Source organism: Hyperolius riggenbachi, chromosome 5, assembly GCF_040937935.1.
Source record: "Hyperolius riggenbachi isolate aHypRig1 chromosome 5, aHypRig1.pri, whole genome shotgun sequence".
Lineage (NCBI taxonomy): Eukaryota > Metazoa > Chordata > Amphibia > Anura > Hyperoliidae > Hyperolius > Hyperolius riggenbachi.
In genome coordinates, this window is record NC_090650.1 from 395,839,723 (window position 1) to 395,863,361 (window position 23,639).

Consider the following 23,639-nt stretch of genomic DNA (forward strand, 5'->3'; position numbering starts at 1 on the left):
CTGTTCAAGCGATCATTCAGAAATGGAAGGAGTATGGCACAACTGTAAACCTACCAAGACAAGGCCATCCACCTAAACTCACAGGCTGAACAAGGAGAGCGCTGATCAGAAATGCAGTCAAGAGGCCAATGGTGACTCTGGACGAGCTGCAGAGATCTACAGCTCAGGTGGGGGAATCTGTACATAGGACAACTATTAGTCGTGCACTGCACAAAGTTGGCCTTTATGGAAGAGTGGCAAGAAGAAAGCCATTGTTAACAGAAAAGCATAAGCGGTCCCGTTTCAAGTTTGCCACAAGCCATGTGGGGGACACATCAAACATGTGGAAGAAGGTGCTCTGGTCAGATGAGATCAAAATGGAACTTTTTGGCCAAAATGCAAAACGCTATGTGTGGCGGAAAACTAACACTGCACATCACTTTGAACACACCATCCCCACTGTCAAATATGGTGGTGGCAGCATTGTGCTCGGGGGGTGCATCTCTTCAGCAGGGACAGGGAAGCTGGTCAGAGTTGATGGGAAGATGGATGGCGCCAAATACAGGGCAATCTTGTAAGAAAACGTCTTGGAATCTGCAAAAGACTTGAGACTGGGGCGGAGGTTCACCTTCCAGCAGGACAATGACCCTAAACATAAAGCCAGGGCAACAATGGAATGGTTTAAAACAAAACATATCTATGTGTTAGAATGGCTCAGTCAAAGTCCAGATCTAATCCAATCGAGAATCTGTGGCAAGATCTGAAAACTGCTGTTCACAAATGCTGTCCATCTAATCTGACTGCGCTGGAGCTGTTTTGCAAAGAAGAATGGGCAAGGATTTCAGTCTTTAGATGTGCAAAGCTGGTAGAGACATACCCTAAAAGACTGGCAGCTGTAATTGCAGCAAAAGGTGGTTCTACAAAGTATTGACTCAGGGGGCCGAATAATTACGCACACCCCACTTTGCAGTTATTGATTTGTAAAAAAATGTTTGGAATGATGTATGATTTTCGTTCCACTTCTCATGTGTACACCACTTTGTATTGGTCTTTCACATGGAATTCCAATAAAATTGGTTCATGTTTGTGGCAGCAATGTGACAAAATGTGGAAAACTTCAAGGGGGCCGAATACTTTTGCAAGCCACTGTACATATGAACGAAGAGAGATTCTGGTTGCTTGGCAGTGGGAAACAGCTGTTATTTCCCTCAATGCAACAAGGCTCCCACAGTGTGATGTCAGCACAATGGTCCTGACATCACACTGGGCGGGGTTTCACCACAATATCAGCCATATAGACACCCCCCCCCCGATGATCTATTCAAGAAAAGGAAAAGATTTCTCGTGGCTAAAGGGGCACCGGCTACTGATTTGGTATGAAGTTCAGTCCTTGGTTACAGTTCCTCTTTAAAATCTGACTGAACTGATGGTTTTGGACTAGTCCTTCTCTTTATGGGGATTCTCAGGGTTTTTTTTGTTTTGTTTTCAAAAGCACTCTCTGAACGTGCCAAAATACCGTGCAAGTGAGTAGGGAGGCTGGCTGGTATCTTACTATTTTGGCATTTAGACTTAGCACCTACCGTTGAGGAAATGCTTTTGAAAACCCTGAGAACCCCCCCATGAGGAGATGGACTAGACCAAAACCCCTCGAATCTGTTAGATTTTAACTGCTTACTTTTTATGCTGTAGCGGTCCTTGAAGATGCAGCTTGTTGCCTGTGGAAACAAACATTTAAGCTGATTATGTGTGGTAGATTTTCATTGTCTGTAAGATCATTTGTGATTGATTTGCAATCCACCATGTTGTTGGTAAAACCTTGGTCATCCTGTACTGTACTTCCTGCAGCAGCTTAAAGGAATACTGTAGGGGGGTCGGGAGATAATGAGTTGAACTTACCAGAAGCTTCTAATGGTCCCCCACAGACGTCCTGCGCCCGCGCAGCCACTCACTGATGCTCTGGCCCCGCCTCCCTTCTGGAATTTCAGACTTTAAAGTCTGAAAACCATTGCGCCTGCGTTGCCATGTATTTGCTCCCGCTGACGTCACCAGGAGCGCACTGTGCAGGCACAGACCATACTCAACCCTAAGCTGTGGAGTCGGAGTCGTGGAGTCGGGCAATTTTGGGTGCCTGGAGTCGGAGTCGGGAAAAAATGCACCGACTCCGACTCCTAATGAATTTGTAACTGTAATTAAAATAGAAAATATGATAAAATGTTCTATTTCTCAGATAATAGTCATTAAAAATAATGTATATATACAGTATATATACAGTAATAGCTGTGCTTAGTCTACAAAAATGAAATAAACCAATCAAAATTAGTTACTTGTGCTGCTTCAATAAAGCAGTCCCTGTATTTTTAAAGTCAGATATACATATCTGATTGTGACTGTATATATGATGTGTACACAGGAATCTCTTATATACACTAACATCTATACTGTAAGTATAAAGCCTGATGTGTAGCTGTGTCACTAACAGAGATGGTAAACGAGATGGAAATAATTCTGCATTGATGCTGATTTATGCAAATGTATGCACTCCCTTTGCTGATGAAATAAAATAATTTGATATGTTATTAAAATTTGGTTTGGTGACTACAAATTAAAGGGAAACTGAGACGGATGAAAAGTAAAGTTTTATACATACCTGGGGCTTCCTCCAGCCCCCTTCAGGCTAATCAGTCCCTCACTGTCTTCCACCACCCGGATCTTCTGCTATGAGTCCTGGTAATTCAGCCAGTCAGCACTGTCCGGCCGCATGCCGCTCCCACAGCCAGGAACATTCTACACCTGCGCAATAGTGCTGCACAGGTGTAGTATGCTCCTGGCGGCGGAGTGTGTGCATGCGCACTACGCCTGACTGGCTCAAGTACCTGGACTCATAGCAGAAGATACAGGTGGTGGAGGAGGACAACGAGGGACTGATTATCCTGAAGGCGGCTGGAGGAAGCCCCAGGTATGTATAAAACTTTAATTTCATCTGTCTCAGGTTTACTTTGTTACACAGTAGTACTATACATATGCACTCCCCACAGAGCTGCAGGGAATCCACTGAGAATGCTGTGCACATTGAACACAGAGGTGTTGTCTGTTTACAATCTCCTCATTCCCCTGCAGAGTACCTGCACATCATTCTTACATGTACCCACACTTACATTGCCTAAGGCCTGATAGATGTTCTTTGTTCCGGTTTGTACCTTTTACAAGTACTCTTACCAAGGACTAGTTTTAGTCTAAAGGGAATAAATATAGTAGTCTACATATCCTTCTCACTTCAGTTGTCTTGTAAAATTCCTAAGCGTTGGCAGTTAAGAGACGAATTTCACGTTACATACTTTTAATCAACAAAATTGTAATATGCAAATTAGAGGAGTCGGAGTCGTGGAGTCGGAGTCGGTGGAATCCTAAACTGAGGAGTCGGAGTCGGTGGATTTTTGGACCGACTCCACAGCCCTGACTCAACCTGCGCAGTACTCTCCTGGTGACATCAGCGGGAGCAAGGACACTGCAACGCAGGTGCAATGGTTTTCAGACTTTAAAGTCACAAATTCCAAAAGTGAACCGGAGGCAGGGCCAGAGCATAGGTGAGTGGCTGCGTGGGCACAGGATGTTTGCGGGGGACCATTAGAAGCCCCAGGTAAGTTCAACTCCTTTTCCCCCCGACCCACCTACAGTATTCCTTTAAGGTAGGACTGCTCCTACTGGTCTTCCACATGCAGGTCCAGCCAGGTGTCTGTACCAAGATCACGGCTAAACCTCTCACCTGCAATGATGGCTATTGGCTATTTGGGGCAACTGTAATCCTGCATGTGTAGTAAGTTTACTGAAACAGCCTAGAAAGGTAGAGCCCCTTGTTCAACTAGATTTACTTTCCAATCAACTTCCAGGTGATAAAAATTAAAAAAAAATACTAATTTCCATGAAATAGTTTAAGCAATCGGTGTGATTGAAGTGAGCTTCCCCGTGGACTTAAAGGGAACCTTAACTGGTGGGGGAAAAAAATTCACTTACCTGGGGGCTTTCCCGAGCCTCCTGCAGCTGTCCTGTGCCCGCGCCGGTCCTTCGGTGCCCTCCGTTCTCCCTCCGCGGCTAAGTTTCGTTTTCGGACGACTGCCAGTCTTCCTCGGGCAAAGCGTCCTCTTCTTCCGCATTCCCCGTCGTAAAGAGCCGTAAAGCGCGTCCGCATGACGCAGAACGCGATCCCGCTGATGTCATCAACAGCGCACAGCGCAGGCCCAGTATGGTCTGTGTCTGAGCAGTACACTCCTGGTGACATCAGCGGGAGCGAGGACACGGCAACGCAGGCGCAGTGGTTTTCTGACTTTAAAGTCAGAAATTACAGAAGTGAACCGGAGGCGGGGCCAGAGCATCGATGAGTGGCTGCGCGAGCACAGGATGTCTGCGGGCGACCATTAGAAGCCCTGGGTAAGTTCAGCTCATTTCCCCCCCCCCCCCCCCCTACAGTATCCCTTTCATACAGCAAAGTCCCCATTATCCAGGACTTTTAAATACTTACCAAGCCTCCAGCGATGTCCTGCAGCCTTCCGCTTGCTCCTGGCCATCTGGTTACTTTGAGCAACAGTTGCACTTTTTATTCCTATCAGCCAAGCGTGGTAGAAAGTGGTGACCCCTGGAGGGGAAGGCAGGAATCTGCATGCACATGATTTCACGTTTAAAATTGTGTATCATTTTTCTGCTTTTCTTTCAGTACGTGGATCCCTGGAGTTTTGTCAATGATGGAGCATCTACTGAATCATCTCCTGACCAGCCTATGGTGACAGAGGAGGCATCAGAGACTGAGGACCCATTGCTTAAAGCCAGACTGGGTGAGCTACTATTAAAGACACATAAAGTCAATAAATAATGGATATTGAATTATACGCATTTCACTTTTATTCTGTGTCTTATCACATCATGCTAGGTGGAACTCCTCAGAGGCCACATGCCGTATCTTTAAAGTGAATCTGTATTGTTAAAATCGCACAAAAGTAAACATACCAGTGCGTTAGGGGACATCTCCTATTACCCTCTGTCACAATTTCGCCGCTCCTCACCGCATTAAAAATAGTCAAAAACTGTTTTAAAAAGTTAGTTTATAAACAAACAAAATGGCCACCAAAACAGGAAGTAGGTTGATGTACAGTATGTCCACACATAGAAAATACATCCATACACAAGCAGGCTGTATACACCCTTCCTTTTGAATCTCAAGAGATCACTTGTGTGTTTTACCTTCTGTCCCTCTGCAGCTCTCATCCACTGAATACTAGTGACAGGCTGCAGACAGCTCTGCCTGTATCTGTAATTCCTCAGTATGTGTCAGCCAGCTCTCTGTCACTGATAAGAGAGCAGAGACGCTGCTGGCTTATGTAAATAACACACACACTGGAGCAGGAGTCAGGAAACTTTTTGTCTGAGAGAGCCATAAATGCCACATATTTTAAAATGCAATTCCATGAGAGCCATACTAACTGGGACAGTAGGGTTCACATTCCTGTTGCCATGGTGATGTGTATACAGTTGATCCGCTGGGCAGTGGAAGTGTCAGACACGTCCTCAGCATCTCTTGGGTTTCAGCAACATCAGCAATTTCCCCAAGAGCCAGACAGAAGAAATACCGACTTAAAGCGGATCCGAGATGAAAAACTAACTATAACAAGTAACTTGTCTATATATCTTATGTAAAGTTTAGATAGTTTACACAGCAAATCTAGCTGCAAACAGTTTTAATAGAATATAATTATTTATTCCTGTGATACAATGACAGCAGCCATGTTGTTTGTAAACATTACAAAGAGCCAGACTTATCTGTATCTTGAGCCATCAGCCTAATCCCCTCTCCTCCTCCCTCCTCCCCTCTGTCTCTGAAATCAATGGCTAGTAACACCTCCCCCTCCTCCTGCCCAGACTGAGCTCCTATAAGTCCTTGCTACCTGGGACTGGGACTGAAAACCTGTGGGCGTGGCTTTTTTAGTTTATAGGGAATTCGAGTATTAAAACAAAAACAAAAAAGTATTTGGCTTGAGGAATGCCCTATAAACAATAGGAAAGGAACACAATTATGCAATGTGTAAAAGTTCACCTCGGATCCACTTTAACAGCTTGTACAATTAACTAGCTGACTTGGTGGTGGATTCACTTTGTAGGATGAGTCAAGTGACAGGCAGCCTATTGGGCCAATCAAAGTGTGGGGATCTCATTCTACAAAGTCACTGGACCTGACAGGGTGCGAGTAAGTTAGTAGTGTACGCTACAGTAGTAGCTTAGTGAATCAACCCCTACTGATTTGTATGTGAGCCAGATGTAGCCATCAAAGGAGCCACATCTGGCTCCCGAGCCATAGGTTCCCTACCGCTGCACTGGAGTGTGCATAGAGGGGTCTGGAGAGGGGTGTGCATAACAGATCAGCACGGAAGAGTTGGCAGCCTTCCAGACACAGGCCGACAGGGGAAAGATACATTGATTTATTACAGAGACAGTGATAGTAGAAAGTGCTGCAGTAAGCCAGAGCACATTAGAATAGGTTTAGAAACTTGTATGATGGTAGAAAATAGGATGACATTTTTGTTAGTCTCTTTAAATGGATCCAAGCAGTTTTGTTTTTTTCCAGTTTGTCCTGGTTTCTAATAGCTGTAGGAGCTGCCAGCCCTTATTTATCCAGGGGAAGGGGAGAATGTAATAAAGTGTGGCATCTCTCTAAATTGTTTGCAGTACAGTGTCCTATCTCCCCACCCCTTCAGCTTTTGTTTACTCGTTGCTACTGCTAATTACAGTAGTCCTTATCTGCCTGCTCTTTCTGCGGACAGCAGGCCGTGGAAGTAGGGCAATAAAACAGTTAAATAAAAAAAATAAAAAGGTAGAATTCTTAGCGTTTTTTTAAAATGAGCCACATTGTTGGCATACATTTTTAATGTGCTATTGAGATGCTGTTTGGTTCAGTTTAGGTAACAGCTGAGTGCCTTGTTTCCCTACTTCCCCCACCTGCTGTAAACCACAATGTCATCTTTCCTCCCCTCCCCATAGGCATCGCTTGGCTTGAGCCGAGTGCATTTCTAAACAGAAGCACATTTCTGTGTCATAAGTAGGGATAAAGTTATTTCTGATTAAATAAGGACATAGCTAAACTGTCAAAACTGCTCTGGTCCATAAGTGGGAAACCAGGTCTGGATGCGAAGTGGTTAATTGTACAGCAAACATTTTTTCAGGAGTTTTTAAGGTGAAATTGACAGAGCCTGTCATTGCAGGCTCTGTCTAAATGATGGGGGAGGGGGGTTGTTAGAGCTAAATACTTAACTGTCCTGGCGTCATCCCTCCAGGAAGGTGATCGCCTTGCCCCCTGGTCATTATTTTTAAATGGCCCACTGAAGCTGTGGCCTAATTGAAGATTGCCAAGATTGGGGCGGGCCACGCAGGTGGAGGATTACGAAGGTCTTCGGCAGTCTTTGGAAACATGGCCACCACCGCACTGCCAAAGAGGGAAGCGGAGTGTCACCCTTGATTCTTAAACGTTGGGATAAGATGAGTATTTGGCCCTAACAACCCTGATCAATCATAGTTTAGACAGAGCCTGTCATGACAGGCCCTGACAGTTCTTGCCTCAAGTACTCTTTAACCTTTTTAGCGGTAACCCCGAGTCAGGCTCGTGGTGGAAAAAAGCAACCAGGAGTGGCAATCCCGATCCTGGCTTTGAGTAGCTGCCGGGAGGTATGAAGACACAGTGCAGCTTGGCAATGTTTCTAACTCGCCTCCCGCAGGATCCAGACGCTGGCAGCCATTCTTCTTTCAGTCCTCGGAGGCTCTGGGGTGAGATCGCCATTTGTTGTCATGACAACAGATGGCAATCTTACTGAAGAGGTACAGCGCTGGATCCCAGGGAGGTTAGTCTGTGCTGGATATCTGCAGATCTCACTGTGGTATGATTTTTTTTTTTTCCTGCTTTTAGGGTCAAATAGCCCATGAAAAAATTTCACTGCTTTTAGACCCTAAATTCTGGAAATAATCATACCGCCAGGGAGGTTAAGCTACTGTCAAACTGCAGAGAAGGTATCGTTTAGAGCCCATAGGCATGTTTATCACGTTAGGTAACCTTTTCATTAACTTCTCTCTCCCACAGAGGATATAAAGGCATTCGCCTCTCTTTTGAAGAATGCGGACAGTGAAAAGCAAGACAATGACATCCCTGAAAAACCGCCAAGCTTGATAACTATAGACTCGGATGATTCAGATGAAGATTCAGATGAGGATATATACACAGAAAAGGCTGGTAAAGACACTAAGGAGGCAAAAACGGACCCAAAAGATGAAGAGCTGGACAAAGTATGCCAGATGTCACGCATGGAGTATCAAGACAGAGAACTTGATGAAGAAGCCCAGATGCTCTTGGCCATACAGAGGTCGATGGAAGTCACCAAGACTGAGAGCTCAGAGGACGAGGATCTGCAGAAAGCATTAGAGCTGTCACTTAGACAGCAGGAAGCTGAGGAGATGGAAGAGTCTTTACAAAGAGCTCTGGAAATGTCTTTCCGAGAACAATGGGGATATGGCTCTAGCAAAGCAGTCTTATCTCCAGAAATGCCTTCTACCAGCAGTGAAGTTCTACCAGAGCTGTCCTCGCACTGCGCTCGGGTGAGAGTTCTTGCTGGAGATGAGACTAATCTAGTGGTGGCATGTGCAGCCTTGCGGAAAGCGGTGACCTCAAGGCAGGATGTGGATAGTTTAGAAGGTATTGGTGATGTGCAAAACCTTTCAGAGATCTTAGAGGCTCTGGAGAAAAAGCACAAGGTAAAAATTACCACGAAAGAAGGACAACTAGAAATAAAGGGATTTTTAGACTCTCCCAGCAAATGCCGGCAAGATCTTTGCAAGATTGTAGAGGCCCTCCAACGCAAAGACCAGGTCCAAACAGATATGATGAATCTAGATGTACAGAGAGACGTTGAGTTGATCGATGTATCTGAAGACTCTGAGGAATACAATCGCATCATCCCACCATTTATCACAACTCTAGAGAAGAGGAAACTATCAACTACTGTGTTTAAGGTGAGCAAATATTACAATGTGGGCCATTATCAGGTGACCAAAGCACACAGTGGCTTCAAGTAAGGTTCCCCCCCCCCTTCTATTTATTCTATTATTATGTCACAACTGGCCACAGATGGGTTACACCAGTTTCATCCACCTGCCCCACTTATTTTAACCTGCTCTTTCCCTCTGTTTATGCAGGGTTGCTCCACATGGCTTGTATTCAGTGATCAATTGACCACCTCTCATTGAGACCTCATGAGATGCCTCTGTTAATATTAGCTTTCAGATGACAAGAGGTCACAGTGGCCTTGTGTAATGCTCACACTTCTACTTTGCCTTCTAGTTACCACGGTTCACAACAGGATCACGTGACCGTAGATCCTTTGCATTCATTTATCATGTGACTACTGCTCATGCCATTGTGCCATAAGTTGCCTTATATCACATTATGATGTGAATTCAGCTCATACTGGTCTCATACAAGAGGAAATCCTTCATATTCAGTAATTGGTTGACCATATATCATATTGAGCAGACCAGCTTGTTGTCGTTATCAGTAGTTCCATATGGCCATGTGAGGAGACCATTCCTTATTTTCCATTAATACCATTGCTTTATTCCTGCCTAATTTAAGATGTCTCCTGTGCTACACTATAAGGGGAAGCTAGAATTTGTAGATTTAGATTTTTATCTAAGATAATTTGTGAGGCTTTATTTTAATTTATTTTTTTTCCCTTTTTTGTATAATTACATTTAAAGTAAACCTGCTGACAAAAAAAAATTAGATACTTGGGTAGAGGGAAGCATCTGGACAATCAAGACGCTTCCCATGTCTTCCTCAACCCCACCGCTGCTTGCCAGGCCCCTTTTATTTTTTGCGGCCATGCTTCCCTCTGTGTAAGAGTGCAGCCGTGTACTATTCCCGCACAAGTCCTGACCACCGCTGTGCGGCAGCATGAAGCCGACCCATGCACGGAGGGAAAGGCTATGCATGAGTGGTTCCCTGCTACTGCGCAGCCGTAACCAGGACTCACGCAGTGCGGCCGTGCTGATACTCTGAGGGGAGTGTGGAGTATATCGGCCCTTGTCAGATTCGCTTAGAGGATCCAAGTTCTGGATCTGTGGAATCCAGTACGATGGATAAGCCTCAGGACTATCCAAATGATATTACATAAATCACATTGTAGTTTACCATCTTAATACTACATCAAATATATACTAATATCCTTGCTTGTCAATGCTTTTGCTATGCATTAATATTTAAATGGTACCTGAGAGGGGAAAAAAAGATCAAAGTTAGATAACTCAGTAGAGGGTATTGCAGTAGTCCCGGTGGGAGATGGTGAGGGCATGGATGAGGAGGTTGACAGTGTCCAGGGTCAGGTCTTGGAGATGTTGTATAAATGGAAATTGCAGGCACTAGTAATGGTTTGGATGTGGGGGGTGAAGGAGAGGGCAGAGCCCAGAGTGAAACCCAGGCAGCAGGCTTCTGCAGTCCTGTGGATGATTGTACCATTGACAGTGGCATAGATGTCCAAAGGGGGGGGAGATAGCACAGGGTGGGAAAATTGGGAGTTGTGTTTTATCCAGCTTTAAAGGGACCCCGAGCAGTAGATAAAAATGAAATTGGTACTTACTGAGGGCTTCCTCCAGCCGTGAGGTCCCCTGGCGTCCTCCTAGCTCCACTCCCGGTCCCGCTGGCGACTTCATTACCGGTGACGCCCAGCCCAACACTTTCTGAACGGTAATGTTCCGCGTCATCACGCTAGCTGCTACGCGTCCAGCCAGCGTGACAGTCCTGCACATGCGCGTTTTTCTAACTCTGAACTGCACATGCTCAGGACTGTCACACTGGCTGCCGTGATTGCACATAGTGGCTGGCATGATGACGCGGAGCGCCACCGTTCAGGAAGTGTTGGGCCAAAACTCGGCCCGGGTTTCGCCAGTAATAAAGTTGCCAGCGGGACGGACCGGGAGAGGAGCCATGAGGACGCCGGTGGGCTAGAGGAAGCCCCAGGTAAGTACTGATTTCATTTTTATCTACTGCTCAGTGTCCCTTTATTTTCAGGAACCTGGCTGACATCCAGGATGAGGTGGTTAAGAGGCAAAAGGATACCTTCTCCATGGTGGTAATGGAGAGCTCCTTTGTATGGAGGTAGATCTGGTTGTCATCTGCGTATAGGTGGTATTTGAAACCCGGAGAGGAGTGTGCCGATGGAGGTGATATAAAGAAAGAACACCAAGGGACCAAGAACAAAGCCTTGGGGGACCCTGACCCAGAGGAGGGTGTGGGCTGAGAAGGAGCCATTGAAGGAAGTCCTAAGGGAACAATTTGAGAGGAAGGAGGAGTACCAGGCTAGGTCAAGGTCTTGGATTTCTGCAGAATGATTGGATGAGCAAGGGGTGACCGACTGTGTGAAATGCTGATGAGTGTAGGAGGATGGAGTATTTTTTTCAGCCTTGGTGAGTTTGAGCTCATTGATTACCGGGTCGAGGACAGTCTCGGTGGAGGGGGCTGGCCAAAATCTGGATAGTAGGGGGTCGAACCGGATGTTGGAGCCATGGTATTGGGTATGAAAACCTTTAGGGTCTATGATGATGAAAAAGGGTCATGCAGTCATAATTCATGCCTAGTAGTTTGTGTGTGTTTTATGAGTTCTATATCTAACCCTGCTTTCAATGGTCTGTAGCTCCAGAAGGTCCACAATCCTTTGCTGTACAATCAGTACCAGCTGAAGAAACAGAGGATGCAAATGATTGACCCAAACAAGCCAGTAGAGCGCCTTCTCTACCACGGTACCAGCGAGGACAGCACCAAGGAGATCTGCCATGGAGGCTTCAACCGCAGCTTCTGTGGGAAGAATGGTAATGTCACAATTTCCATTCCTATCACTTCTGTGCTGAGATGGTCAATGGGTTGTAAATAATTCTGGTTTCCCTGGAGATTTCATGCAAATGGTAGCTTGGAAACAGGCTAGTCAAAATGGACAGGAAGTGTATTTGGTTGGTTCAATTCCGGGCTGCATATATTTTGTATTTAATTTGCATGCTGTGTAAACGCCCCTCTCCCCCATTTTGTTGTACAGTCCCCTCCACTCTTTGGTAGTGTCTTCCCCTCCCTTGTCTTGTAATCCCACAGCTATGTAAGCGGCTCCCCATTTTTGTCACTTTTGTCTCTATTGCTGTCTCCTAAGATCCTCAGCACTACTTCATTCTGCCTATCTAAATGGCTTGGATTCATAGAACTTTTGAGGTGGTTTTTTTGCTTTTTCTGTTTGTTTTATTTTTTACTAAGTTTAAAGGAAACCTTAATTGTAAAAAACAAAACAAAACAAAAACCTACCTGGGGCTTCTACCAGCCTCATGCATCCACCCCGTGCCGTCACAGAAGGATCGTCCAGTCCCCCGCAGCACCCATCATATGGCTGGGCAAGCCGACTGCCACTGCGCATGTGTGGCGCCTGCATCCTCGATCACACTCACATTGCCGGGAGCGCAGTAGAATTTTTTTCTGTACTGCACATGAACAGAGCGCTCCCTTGCTTCGGAGAGCTATTGGGAGGCGTACGGATTGTGGCCGCGCATTCAGAAGAAAGAGGGGTGCTGCGGGGAACCTGACGATCGTTCAGTGACGGCGTGGGCAGTGGGTGGATGCAGGGGGCTGGTAGAAGCCCCAGGTAAGTTAAACTCGGTATTTTTTTTTACGATTAAGTTTCACTTTAAAGGGAAGGTCCGAGGTGATTAAAAAACAAATCTACTTACCTCAGGCTTCCTCCAGCCCCTTGCAGCCGTCCAGTGCCCTCGCCGCAGCTCTGGTGGCCTCCGGTGCAGATGCCGACCTCGCCAGGCCGGCATCTACTTGCGCTTCAGCTTCAGCATGCGGCTCACTGAGTCGCACTGACGTCATCCGGACTGTACTGCGCAGGCACAGAACTAGTGCACCTGTGCAATACGGTCCAGATGACGTCGGCGTGCCTACATGAGCTGCATGCTGGATCGCAAATAGGCCTCTTGTACCAGAAGGGACCCCGGGCCACCCGCGGGGAGCAGAGCTGCGGCGAGGGCACAGGACGGCTGCAAGGGGCTGGAGGTAGCCCGAGGTAAGTAGATTTTTTTTTTTTTTTTATCACCTTGGACATTCTCTTTAAAGTGGTATATAACCCTGCATTTCATCTTTGCTCTAAAACATTATTTACAGCATATTATATGCAACCAGCATTTTTTTTTTTTTACTAGACCAGCATTCGAAGGGTTACACACAGAGCTTGAAAGTTCAGTGCAGTGAAATGCAGACGCATCCAAACTTTAGATAATGTTATCTTGTGTTTACTTAAATGTATCAAGTGAGGAATGTGACACATTCTCTGACTGTGCAGGAGCTGCTGCAGACAGAGAGACACTGAAAGCATGTCTGCCTGCAAAACAGCAATGAATTAAACCAGTTATTAATAAAAATGCAAAGCTCACAAAGCAAAAAACTGTACTTTTGGAAACCTATAACTTCTAAATGAATAATAATACTTATGCACAAATGCAAATATGATAACCGTATGGCATATAAAAAGTAGGTAAACATGTTTTTATTGAATATTATGTCAGGGTTTTATACCGCTTTAAGGTGAGAAAACAAACATCACAGTTAAAGAAAACCTAAAGCGAGTGGGATATGGACGCTTCCATATTTATTTTCTTTTAAGCAATACTAGTTGCCTAGCAGTCCTGCTGATCATTCTGGCATTCAGTGTCTGAATCATACACACGAATCACCTACCTGAAAGAATCATGTGGGTAATCTTGTCAGATTTTTGTGAGAAACACCTAATTTGCATCTACATGTTGAGGGTCTGTGAATAAAAGTATGAGAAGCGGAGGATCAGAAGGACTGCAAAGCAACTGGTATTGTTTAAAATTAAATATGCCTGCTGCCATATTCTCACCTGTTTCCCTTTAAAGCAACACACACACACACAGGATTTCTGATACCTGAAGGGTCTGTTCACACTTATTAGAATTAACATGCATTTTCCAGTTTACCGAAATTGAATGCATTTCAATGGCATTGCATTTTATTTCTACGTTCATCAATTTTGAACATTTTGGAATCGCGCAGCAGGCCTGCTTTTTTCATGTGTGATTTGCGCTTAATACAACTCGCGGAAAACACTGAAAAATCAGGTTTTGTGCAAAAAAATCTTAAGTTGAAGCTGACTAGATACATTCTCATGTAAATTAACTTCACCGGTCTGCACGGAGAAGTTGCAATATAAAAATTAACAAAATAATTGCACACTAGAATTGTGCATGGAAATTCATTAAAAAAAAAGTTCTGGAATAACCCCGAAAATTCACAAGTGCAGATTCATGCATGTTCGAAATCGCATGCAGAAAAAGATAGGACCAGCGTGAACTGACCTTATTACAATAGGTGATTAGTGTACACAGGTACTTCTCTGCCTGAAGCAGGTACTTCTCTGCCTGCAGCAGGAACTACAGTGGCTGTCAGCAAAGGATTTTCACCTGATCTGCTGCATGCTTGTTCAGGGTCTATGGCTAAAAGTATTGGAGGCAGAGGATCAGCAGGACAGCCGAGGCAGCTGGTATTGTTTTAAAGGGAATAAAGGCTCATACACACGTCTGGCTGAAGCCAACGACTGGTCCGTCGTCACCTCCCGCTGGGCGGGTTTTCAGCAGACAGTACAGTGTGTGTACAGTCTGTGGAGGGACTGATAAGGCTGTTTCTGAATGATCCGCTGGGCAGTCCAGCTTGCATGCAAATTTGATGCAGATTATATGTAGCTTGGAACAGGGCCAATGACATGAACTTCCTGATTTGTCCAAATCCAAGCTACATCACACGTGTAGGCAAGCTGGAAATGATTTGCATGTCATTAGCCACCTCTGGGCTTCCAGCCATGTTCTGTGTCTCCACCCCTTCCTGTCATTGTACTGCCTCTCCTCTGACTGGTCCTGTCTGTCCTCTTTCAGCCGCACTGTATGGCCAAGGCGTGTATTTTGCACAAGAGGCAGAACTTTCTATGAGGGATAATTATTCACCCCCCAACAAAGAAGGGAAGAAGTTTGTGTTCCTGGCTCGAGTGCTGACCGGAGAGTACACTGTGGGCAAGGAAAGCATGCGGACTCCCCCCTTAATGCCAGACACTGAAGGGAAGGCTCCAAAGCGATATGACTGCTTGGTAAACTGTCAGAAGGATCCAATGATCTTTGTTATATTTAATGACACTCAGGCCTACCCGCAATACCTGATCACCTGCAGCAAATGCAAAGACATGGGAGCACGGGTAAGATTTTTTTTCCTTGCACAGAAAAATGTTTTGTGTGTTTTTTTTCTTTTTTTTTTTTTTTCTTTTTTGAAAGGGGGGGGGGGGGGGATTGTCTAGAAGGGTTGCAGGGCAGGAAAGGAAGGAGAGTAGCAGGGAATGTGGCTGAAGAAAAAAGCTTGGCACTAGATGTGGGTAGGAAGACGTGTGCTGCTCAAAGTCTTGTATCGGTATGGAGGAGGAGAGAAAAAAGAGGCACTGTGCCTTTGCACACCTTTTATTCTATCCAAACTGGCGTTGCATACAGCGGGTAGCGGTGGGGGCTAGGTAACTGGCCGGACAGCCGTTTCGCATTCTACCGCATCATCAGAGGTTGATGCCGAAACGGCTGTCAGGCCAGTAACCTAACCCCCACCGCTACCCGCTGTATGTGATGCTATTTTGGATTGAATAAAAGGTGTGCAAAGGCAAAGTGCCTCTCTTTTTCTCTCCTTCTCCTTACGGAGCAGGGAATGTGGGATGGTAGCTGAGAGGTAGGAAAAAAAGCTTTTGCCCTGCTTTTCACTCGCCCTGCTAAGATGGTGGAAGGGAGAGTAGCATTGAGAGAGAAAAATTGTAGAAATATCAGAGGAAATGTAGCTGGAAGGGTATCTGGGTAAGCGGGAGAGCAGTATGAATGGTAGAAGGGTAAGTATCCACAAGAAGAGCAGGAGTGGTGGGCACGTCAGAGGAAGTGCAGGTTGAGGCCCGGATTTACATAACAAAAGCCTATAGGCACAGATGTCCTGGCACCTTAGACTTTTCCGTCCATGAGCCTACAAATCCCGACCAAACTGCACCGCAAGTGATCTGGCTGGCCCAGCTATGTCTTCTACCTTACTTCCTTTGCCCATCCTAGGTAGCTACAGGTTCCCCTTAGTATTAGGTAGCCAGATGTACCCTCAGTATGAAGTAGCTAGAGGTGCCCCCGACTGAAGGGAGATCTTGTCAGTGGAATGCTAGGACGGCAGGAGTAATGGGCATATCAGAGGAAGGGGAGGTAGAAGGGCAGCTGGAAGGGTATTGGGGGTAAGGGGAGAACAGCATGAAGAGTAGAGGGGGAAAGTAGCAGCAAGGATGGCAGGAATAATATGCATATCAGAGGTAGGGGACGTAGAAGGGTAGCTGGAAGGGTATTGGGGGTAAGGGGAAGAACAGCATGAAGGGTAGAGGGGGAAAGTAGCAGCAAGGATGGCAGGAGTAATGGGCATATCAGAGGAAGGGGACGTAGAAGGGAAGCTGGAAGGGTATTGGGGGTAAGGGGAAGAACAGCATGAAGGGTAGAGGGGGGAAGTAGCAGCAAGGACGGCAGGAGTAATAAGCATATCAGAGGAAGGGGAGGTAGAAGGGCAGCTGGAAGGGTATTGGGGTAAGGGGAAGAACAGCATGAAGGGTAGAGGGGGAAAGTAGCAGCAAGGATGGCAGGAATAATATGCATATCAGAGGTAGGGGACGTAGAAGGGTAGCTGGAAGGGTATTGGGGGTAAGGGGAAGAACAGCATGAAGGGTAGAGGGGGGAAAGTAGCAGCAAGGACGGCAGGAGTAATAGGCATATCAGAGGAAGGGGAGGTAGAAGGGCAGCTGGAAGGGTATTGGGGGTAAGGGGGAGAACAGCATGAAGGGTAGAGGGGGAAAGTAGCAGCAAGGACGGCAGGAGTAATAGGCATATCAGAGGAAGGGGAGGTAGAAGGGCAGCTGGAAGGGTATTGGGGGTAAGGGGGAGAACAGCATGAAGGGTAGAGGGGGAAAGTAGCAGCAAGGATGGCAGGAGTAATGAGCATCTCAGAGGAAAACGAGGTAGAAGGGCAGCTGGAAGGGTATTGGGGGTAAGGGGGAAGAACAGCATGAAGGGTAGAGGGGGGAAGTAGCAGCAAGGACGGCAGGAGTAATAAGCATATCAGAGGAAGGGGAGGTAGAAGGGCAGCAGGGCAGGTTTCAGAAGCAGATAGTTACGCAGGGTAGGAAGGTTTGGAACGTTGCATTGATAAAGAGGAACATTAGACTGAGAATGTTATAAGGGTAATGAGGTGCCCAGGTAATGATAAAATTGGATTAAAAATACAATAAAAAAAGATAAATGTAAGGTGGCTTACCTCAATGAAGACAGTCGAATGTGAAAATAAGAATTTATTATGCACAGGCAACACAAACGTGTTGCCTGTGCATAATAAATTCTTAAATTGCCGCATTCGACTGTCTTCATTGAGGTAATCCACCTCACATTTTCTCATGTTGTTCTGTTTTTAATACAATTTTATCATAACCCGGGCAGTCATTACCCTTATAACATGCTTAACCCCCCCTCAGTTGGGTTCCTTGTCTCCACCTGCCTCAAGTGGTTGGTTGCCTCCTCTGCAACCCACCTTTGTGAGTGAGAGCTGCACCATTTGGGCTCCTGTTGTCTCTGTCCTTTTTCCCTAGGATGTCAAGACACCCCCACCTTTGTACATTACACTGAGAAGTAGTAGAGAGAAAATGAATATGAACATTAGAGAGCTCAGCAGAAGTGTTGAGAGAAATGGGGTGGGTAGTAGAGGGCTGTAGGGAGAGTTGTGGGTGTCAGTGAGTGCGGAAAGAGAGCAGCAAGGATGATGGCATAGACTAGAAAAAGGCTGCCATGGTACTGCTGAAGCTGAAATTCTGCTTTGTCCCCCAGGTTCCTCCTGTGTGAGGTGGCACTAGAAGACCAAGAATGATCCTCATGATCCGAAATGGGTACAGATGAAGTGCGCTGAAGAGTGTCTCGCATTCACCAGACGCAATGGAAGATTAGAGGCAGCAATATTCCTGCCAAACTGCGCTTCTCCACTTCTGCCTACAGCAATCATTGGATTTAAAGAAACAGTGGCATAGTCATGTCTGTTGCCACCTGGAGTGGGTCACATTGACTCAAAAAAGGCTACTGCTACTCCTGAAGAATGTGATCTCTTGTAATGGAAAGAGAACTCTTGTGGGTGTGGCAGAGAAATAGGGTGTGGCTTCTGAACTGGGAGGGGAGTCGCTGTCGCATTGGGAGAGTGAAATTGCTGTCCAGATAGCTTTGTTGCTTTAAGATAGCTTTAAGTGCTCATATTAAAGCACTTATAAAGTTAATATTAAAAAAAAAAAAAAAAAAAAAAGTCTGGCATTGACTGGTTCATCTCACTGTATACTGACCCTGTCTGACCTTGCACAGCTCACACCGGCAGTTTTCTTCACCACAGAAGGGGCTGTTAACTGTACAGCCAGAACTGTGGTGCCCCTCTTAGCGTTCCTGGCTTCCAAATACCAATGGCACACGCGACCTAATGTTAGTCTGTGGTAGTGTACTCGAAACTGAAGAGGCCATATTGTCCCGTCTCTGGAAGGGACAGCTGGTAGTCTGACAAAGACCAGGCCTCGCCCTACTGACAGGAGCTGTGCAGGGCCGGGCAGGCTTAGCAGTGCTGAACCAGTCGGCGCAAACTGAGTTTTATTTTCTTGACATGGGCATACTAGACATCTCGGTTTAATCACATTTTTAGATTGTTATGCCAATTTTTTTGATACAGCTTTTCATTTGCATATTTGAGGATTCTTCCTGCTCAAGTAGGATCAGTTAGTAGTAACAATCAGCCTGTGGGTAGAAAATTGTAGGCCTGCACTCCAGGGAATTGAGCTATGAGAAAAACTGTAAAGCATAACAACTATGCATTGCATGGAAGAAGAATAAACAGCCTGCCTGTGTTGTGCGCAGCTATAGTTACCCCATGTATGAGGGTTGTACAGATATGATTCAGGCTCAATTCTGATGCGTTTGTTGTCACCCACTGATCAGTCTTGGCATGAGTTGCAAATAAATACTGACAGTCGCACACCGTGCGGGATGGAGAGGTGCAGAACCAGTATGACAATCAAACCAGAATCCAAGAGGTCTGCACACTCCGCTTTAGACAAGGCTGTTTATTTCATTTTAAAGGTCTCTATTCACTAAGCAGTTTAGACTAGTCTACAGATGGTTTTTAGTCTACTGATGGTTTGGTGTAATGTTTTAGACCTGTTTTTAGACCTGATCTAACGTTCAGTAATTACACAATTCACAAAGGCGAACAAGGAGTAACCACGCCCACTTTTTCGGACAGAGATTAGACCAGCTGATGTCTTGTCAGTAATAATATAATAATAATAATCCGAACATTTGTATAGCGCTTTTCTCCTGTCGAACTCAAAGCGCTCAAGAGCTGCAGCCACTGGGACGCGCTCAAGAGGCCACCCTGCAATGTTAGGGAGTCTTGCCTCGAACTCCTTACTGAATAGGTACTTGACCTAGCCAGGATTTAAACCCTGGTCTCCCATGTCAAAGGCAGAGCCCTTAACCAGTACTCTATCCAGCCACCGTAAAGTAATTCTGTGAGGTATTTTAGATGTGAGGATGGAACCTTTTGGATTAATTATGCAGAGGAGAGCTCATCAAAGGAGAAGGATGTCAGTCATAGCTACTTGTTTGTGAATTGCATCTTTTGATCATTTCTCCTGCTTTTCCCACCTAATTACCAAATGGTTTAGACCAGGTCTAAAACATTTGGTAATAGTAAATTCCCCTTTGATGCAACTGACTGAAACCATCAGTAGACTGAAAAACACCCATAGACTAGTCTAAACTGCTTAGTGAATTGAGGCCAATTGTGCCAGATGTCCATTCAGTAAACCGATTTGGTCATCTGGCACTTTATGTGAAAGAAACAGCCTTGTCTAAGTATGCGGATCTCTTGCATTCTGGTTTGGCATAAATTGAGTCATTGCCAGTGTTCATGAGGTTGCTGTTATTTCTTCTCGGTCTCCTTCTGCATTGTTTTCTTGCCAGTTGAGCCAGACACCCAGCTGAAAACAGTGCAGAAGGTGATAGGGCACCATCCACCTCACATAACCGCTATGAGTATTAGTGGAAATATGTCCTTCCCTCTGAAAACTGAGGCAAAAACTGTGCTGGAAATTTGGGTGCACCAGGCGCCGCCATAGGCTGTAAATTACACACAGTCAGTAATTTGGGCGCCTTCAAAAGACTGAGCCCAATTACGATACAAACAGTGTAACTTCTTACCCCCATCAATGGCGGCCTTGAAGGGGAATGGTAATTTACGCTGCAGGAACTTTTTCAGGAGCAGGGTGAGCCGGTTTCAATCTTTGCCCTGCGCCCAAATTTCCTGGCGCCTTAATTACATGAACATTCACAAACCACTCAATCCACTTCTTTCTGTGGTTCTCTTTTGCCAGCTGTTGCAATGAGGAAGGTGCCTTGAAAGCACTGTAATGCTGACCAGTCGCCAGCAGTGTTGCTCTTAACTCGTAGCTACATCTTCGTAGCTACTTGTAATAGAAATTTAAATGAGTTAGGGCTACCTGCAGCCAGGGGGGAGGGGGGGGTCATTTCATGTCACACCCATGCTTCCTTCTCAGTGTTCTCCCCAGGCTCTTTAAGCCGGGTGCTCCACCCATATAGTTTTGATTAGCACCTGGCTGTTATCAGCTCACCTTCTATGCTGTAAGCAGAGTTGTGCACAGAAGCACTGGCCCTGTGTTCTCTCATCTCGCGCCACCCGGCTACTTTTTCATGCCACCCGGCTGAAAAATATTTCTGGAGAGAACACTGCTTCTGTGGGACGTGAATGGAGTGCATCGGTGTCTGAGTAAGGCCTCTTGCACACTGCAAGCAATTCAGATTCAGATTCCGCTTTTTAATCAGTTTTTACCTCCGTTTCAGATTCAGATTTGCAGTGTGCAGGGAGAAAACTGCAAATCTGAATCGGAAGTAAAAACAGATTAAAAAGCGGAATCTGAATCTGAATTGCTTGCAGTGTGCAAGAGGCCTAAGTTAACCCTCCCTCGGCCGTGGGCAGCCCAAACTCATTTAAATGTCAATTACGAGTAGCTACTCGATATGAGCAACACTAGTCGCCAGTTTGCAGCAATGCCCCTATTGCCTAACCAAACCAGTCCTTGCGAATGCTGCTCACAGCTACTTGTAGGTCTTGGTTGTCTGTAAAACAGTGACTCTAACTCCTGAAATGTCAAAGAATAGTCAGTTGCACACCTATCCCGAGTGCTGGGCAGTCCAGTGACCAGTGGTCACTGTAACTATTGCCTGATGAAGGGGACATTGGAGACTTTGAAAACAATTTTTCCAGATTTCTTGATGAATGCTGACAGATAAAAGGCACTGGTGATACTAGTATCAGTGTGTGAAATGTTTTATCTTTGTTGGTAGATAATCCGTTTTGCTGCAAGTTGAATTATGGTGGGCAGTCACTGCTTTCTTGCTGTTCCCTTGTCAATTGAAAAACCTAACACCTAGTGGAAACTACTAGCGCCACAATGAGACAAAACCCTAAATACCTATAAATATTCACGAATGCCATTTCCTGCAGCTAACAGGCCAAGGATACTAGGATTAGTGTGCATCCGTTCTGTACAGCCTTTGTATATATTTAACCCAATATGTGTGGATGCTTGGAAGCACGGTTTATAAGGACTCCATGATGTATCAAATAAAAATCTTGCCTAAGCTACACAGGTTTTTTTTTTTTTTTACAGTTGATTTTTGTAATGCAAGTTCCAGTAATTCCTCAGCAATTTGCTAGTGTTTTATCCAACTGGAATGTCTGACTGCTCGTAGCCAACCAGTGCACAAATACACAAAGACTCACAGACAATGAGGTGACATCAGCCGCTGGTCGTAATAAAAGATTCCAAACATTTATTGGATATAATAAAAAAGTTCCAGCAGTAAAATGTACATTGTAGGTCCCTGCATACAGGATCCTTTTGCATAAAATCACGATTTGACATAATGCACACCCAAAGTGCTTTTTGCGATTAACAGAAGCTTGCTCACTCTCCAACCCAACCGGTTTCGCCCTACTGGCCATGAGCAGTTCCGTACTACTGTGCAGGTGCAGCCGTATTTGCACAGGTGCAGTTAGGCTGTGCCAATGCATGAAGAGGAGCACAGACGAGAAATGTCAAGAGGGTGGTGGTATCGAGGAGGACCTAGAGGTTGTGTCAAGTTACTTACCCTCTTCTTATGTAAGTATGTAACAAAAAATAGAGAAGTTTCCCAATCCTCCTCAACCCCTCCGCTGATGGCCAGACTTTCTTCTTTGTGGCCAAGCTCCAATCTGTGTACAAGCACAGCTTGTACACTAAGGGGTGCGAGGCTGCAAGCAACATCTTCCACGATATTGTCAAATATGTTTAGAGAGACTTCCGCAGCCTCCCGCAGCGGGGGACTTGAACGGGGGACCCAGAACTGGAACGAGCGGACCGTGAGGGGAACAGAAAAGCTCTATAGGACCCAGAGCCCTCCCTCTCCTTAGGTGAGTATCTGTTTTGGTTTTTTTAATTTTCACTTTAGATTTCCTTTAATGCTGTACTATCTTCCCTATCTATTATACAGCACTGCGTAATATATAGTAAACACTCTACAAAGAAATTTAAATAATACATCTCGTTATAGCAAACTGATATAAACCTCTGGCTATTGTAAACGCTGTCTCCAGTCATGTGCAGAGCAGAATTATCCACATAGCAACCTAGGCAGGTACCTGGGGCCTACTGGGAGTCAAGGTGCCCAACTACCACTTTCTCTGTCCCGTCTACCACCTCAGATTGCCAAAAAGACCATCAGGATGAGCCAAAGCTTCTAAGGCCCCATTTCATCTTAATCCATCATTGATCATGCTCATGCATAAATATACAATGTATGATAAAGTAAACGTCTCATACTGTACCAGAAATAAGCCCGCCCGTTAAAAACAGACGCTGGAGCTCGGACGCGACCCCCCCCCCCCCCCCTCTTACCCCCTTCTGCCTCATTACCAACAACCGCGCAAGGCCGTGCTTCCTGCCGCGCACACCAATGGCCCCCCGCCTTGTGCACCCGTGCTCCTGTTTTCTCAAGTCCGCCCAAGTGCCGCGCATGTGCGCTGGATGAAACACACAGTCACAGGAGGATGCAGGGACACAGGTTTTATTATAGAGGACTAGTGACCTTAGCCCGTTCAAAACGGGTCTGTCACCGCTCCTTTTTATCTCTTTCTTGCTCTCAGAAGTCATTTTCTGCTAGGAAAATGTTTATAGTTGGAATTTCTTATCAGTGAGGGTCACACTGTAGTCACTTCCTGTCTGAGTCAGCCACTTACATACCTGATATTTAACTCTTTCAGACAGAAAGAAAAAAAAGGAACACAGCATAGTTATTTGTGTGCTAGGCACTGTACTTACTCATGTTTATCTCATCATGTCACATGTCACTTCGGGTATCCTTTCAGATTGTTGGGGGAACATACAGTGGTGTGAAAAACT

At 45.6% G+C, this 23,639-nt stretch overlaps 1 protein-coding gene across 1 annotated transcript in view; it reads left to right on the plus strand.

Annotated features, from left to right (window-relative positions):
- The window catches only part of PARP10 (poly(ADP-ribose) polymerase family member 10), a 46,314-nt gene extending 24,470 nt beyond the window's left edge, over positions 1-21,844 (plus strand). The window contains exons 7-11 of the mRNA XM_068237836.1: positions 4,688-4,805; positions 8,093-9,018; positions 11,694-11,868; positions 14,989-15,302; positions 17,977-21,844. Coding sequence (XP_068093937.1) covers positions 4,688-4,805; positions 8,093-9,018; positions 11,694-11,868; positions 14,989-15,302; positions 17,977-17,991 — 1,548 coding nt within the window. The 3' untranslated portion in view covers positions 17,992-21,844. The remainder of the gene's footprint in view (positions 1-4,687; positions 4,806-8,092; positions 9,019-11,693; positions 11,869-14,988; positions 15,303-17,976) is intronic.
- The last annotated feature ends 1,795 nt before the right edge of the window (positions 21,845-23,639 follow it).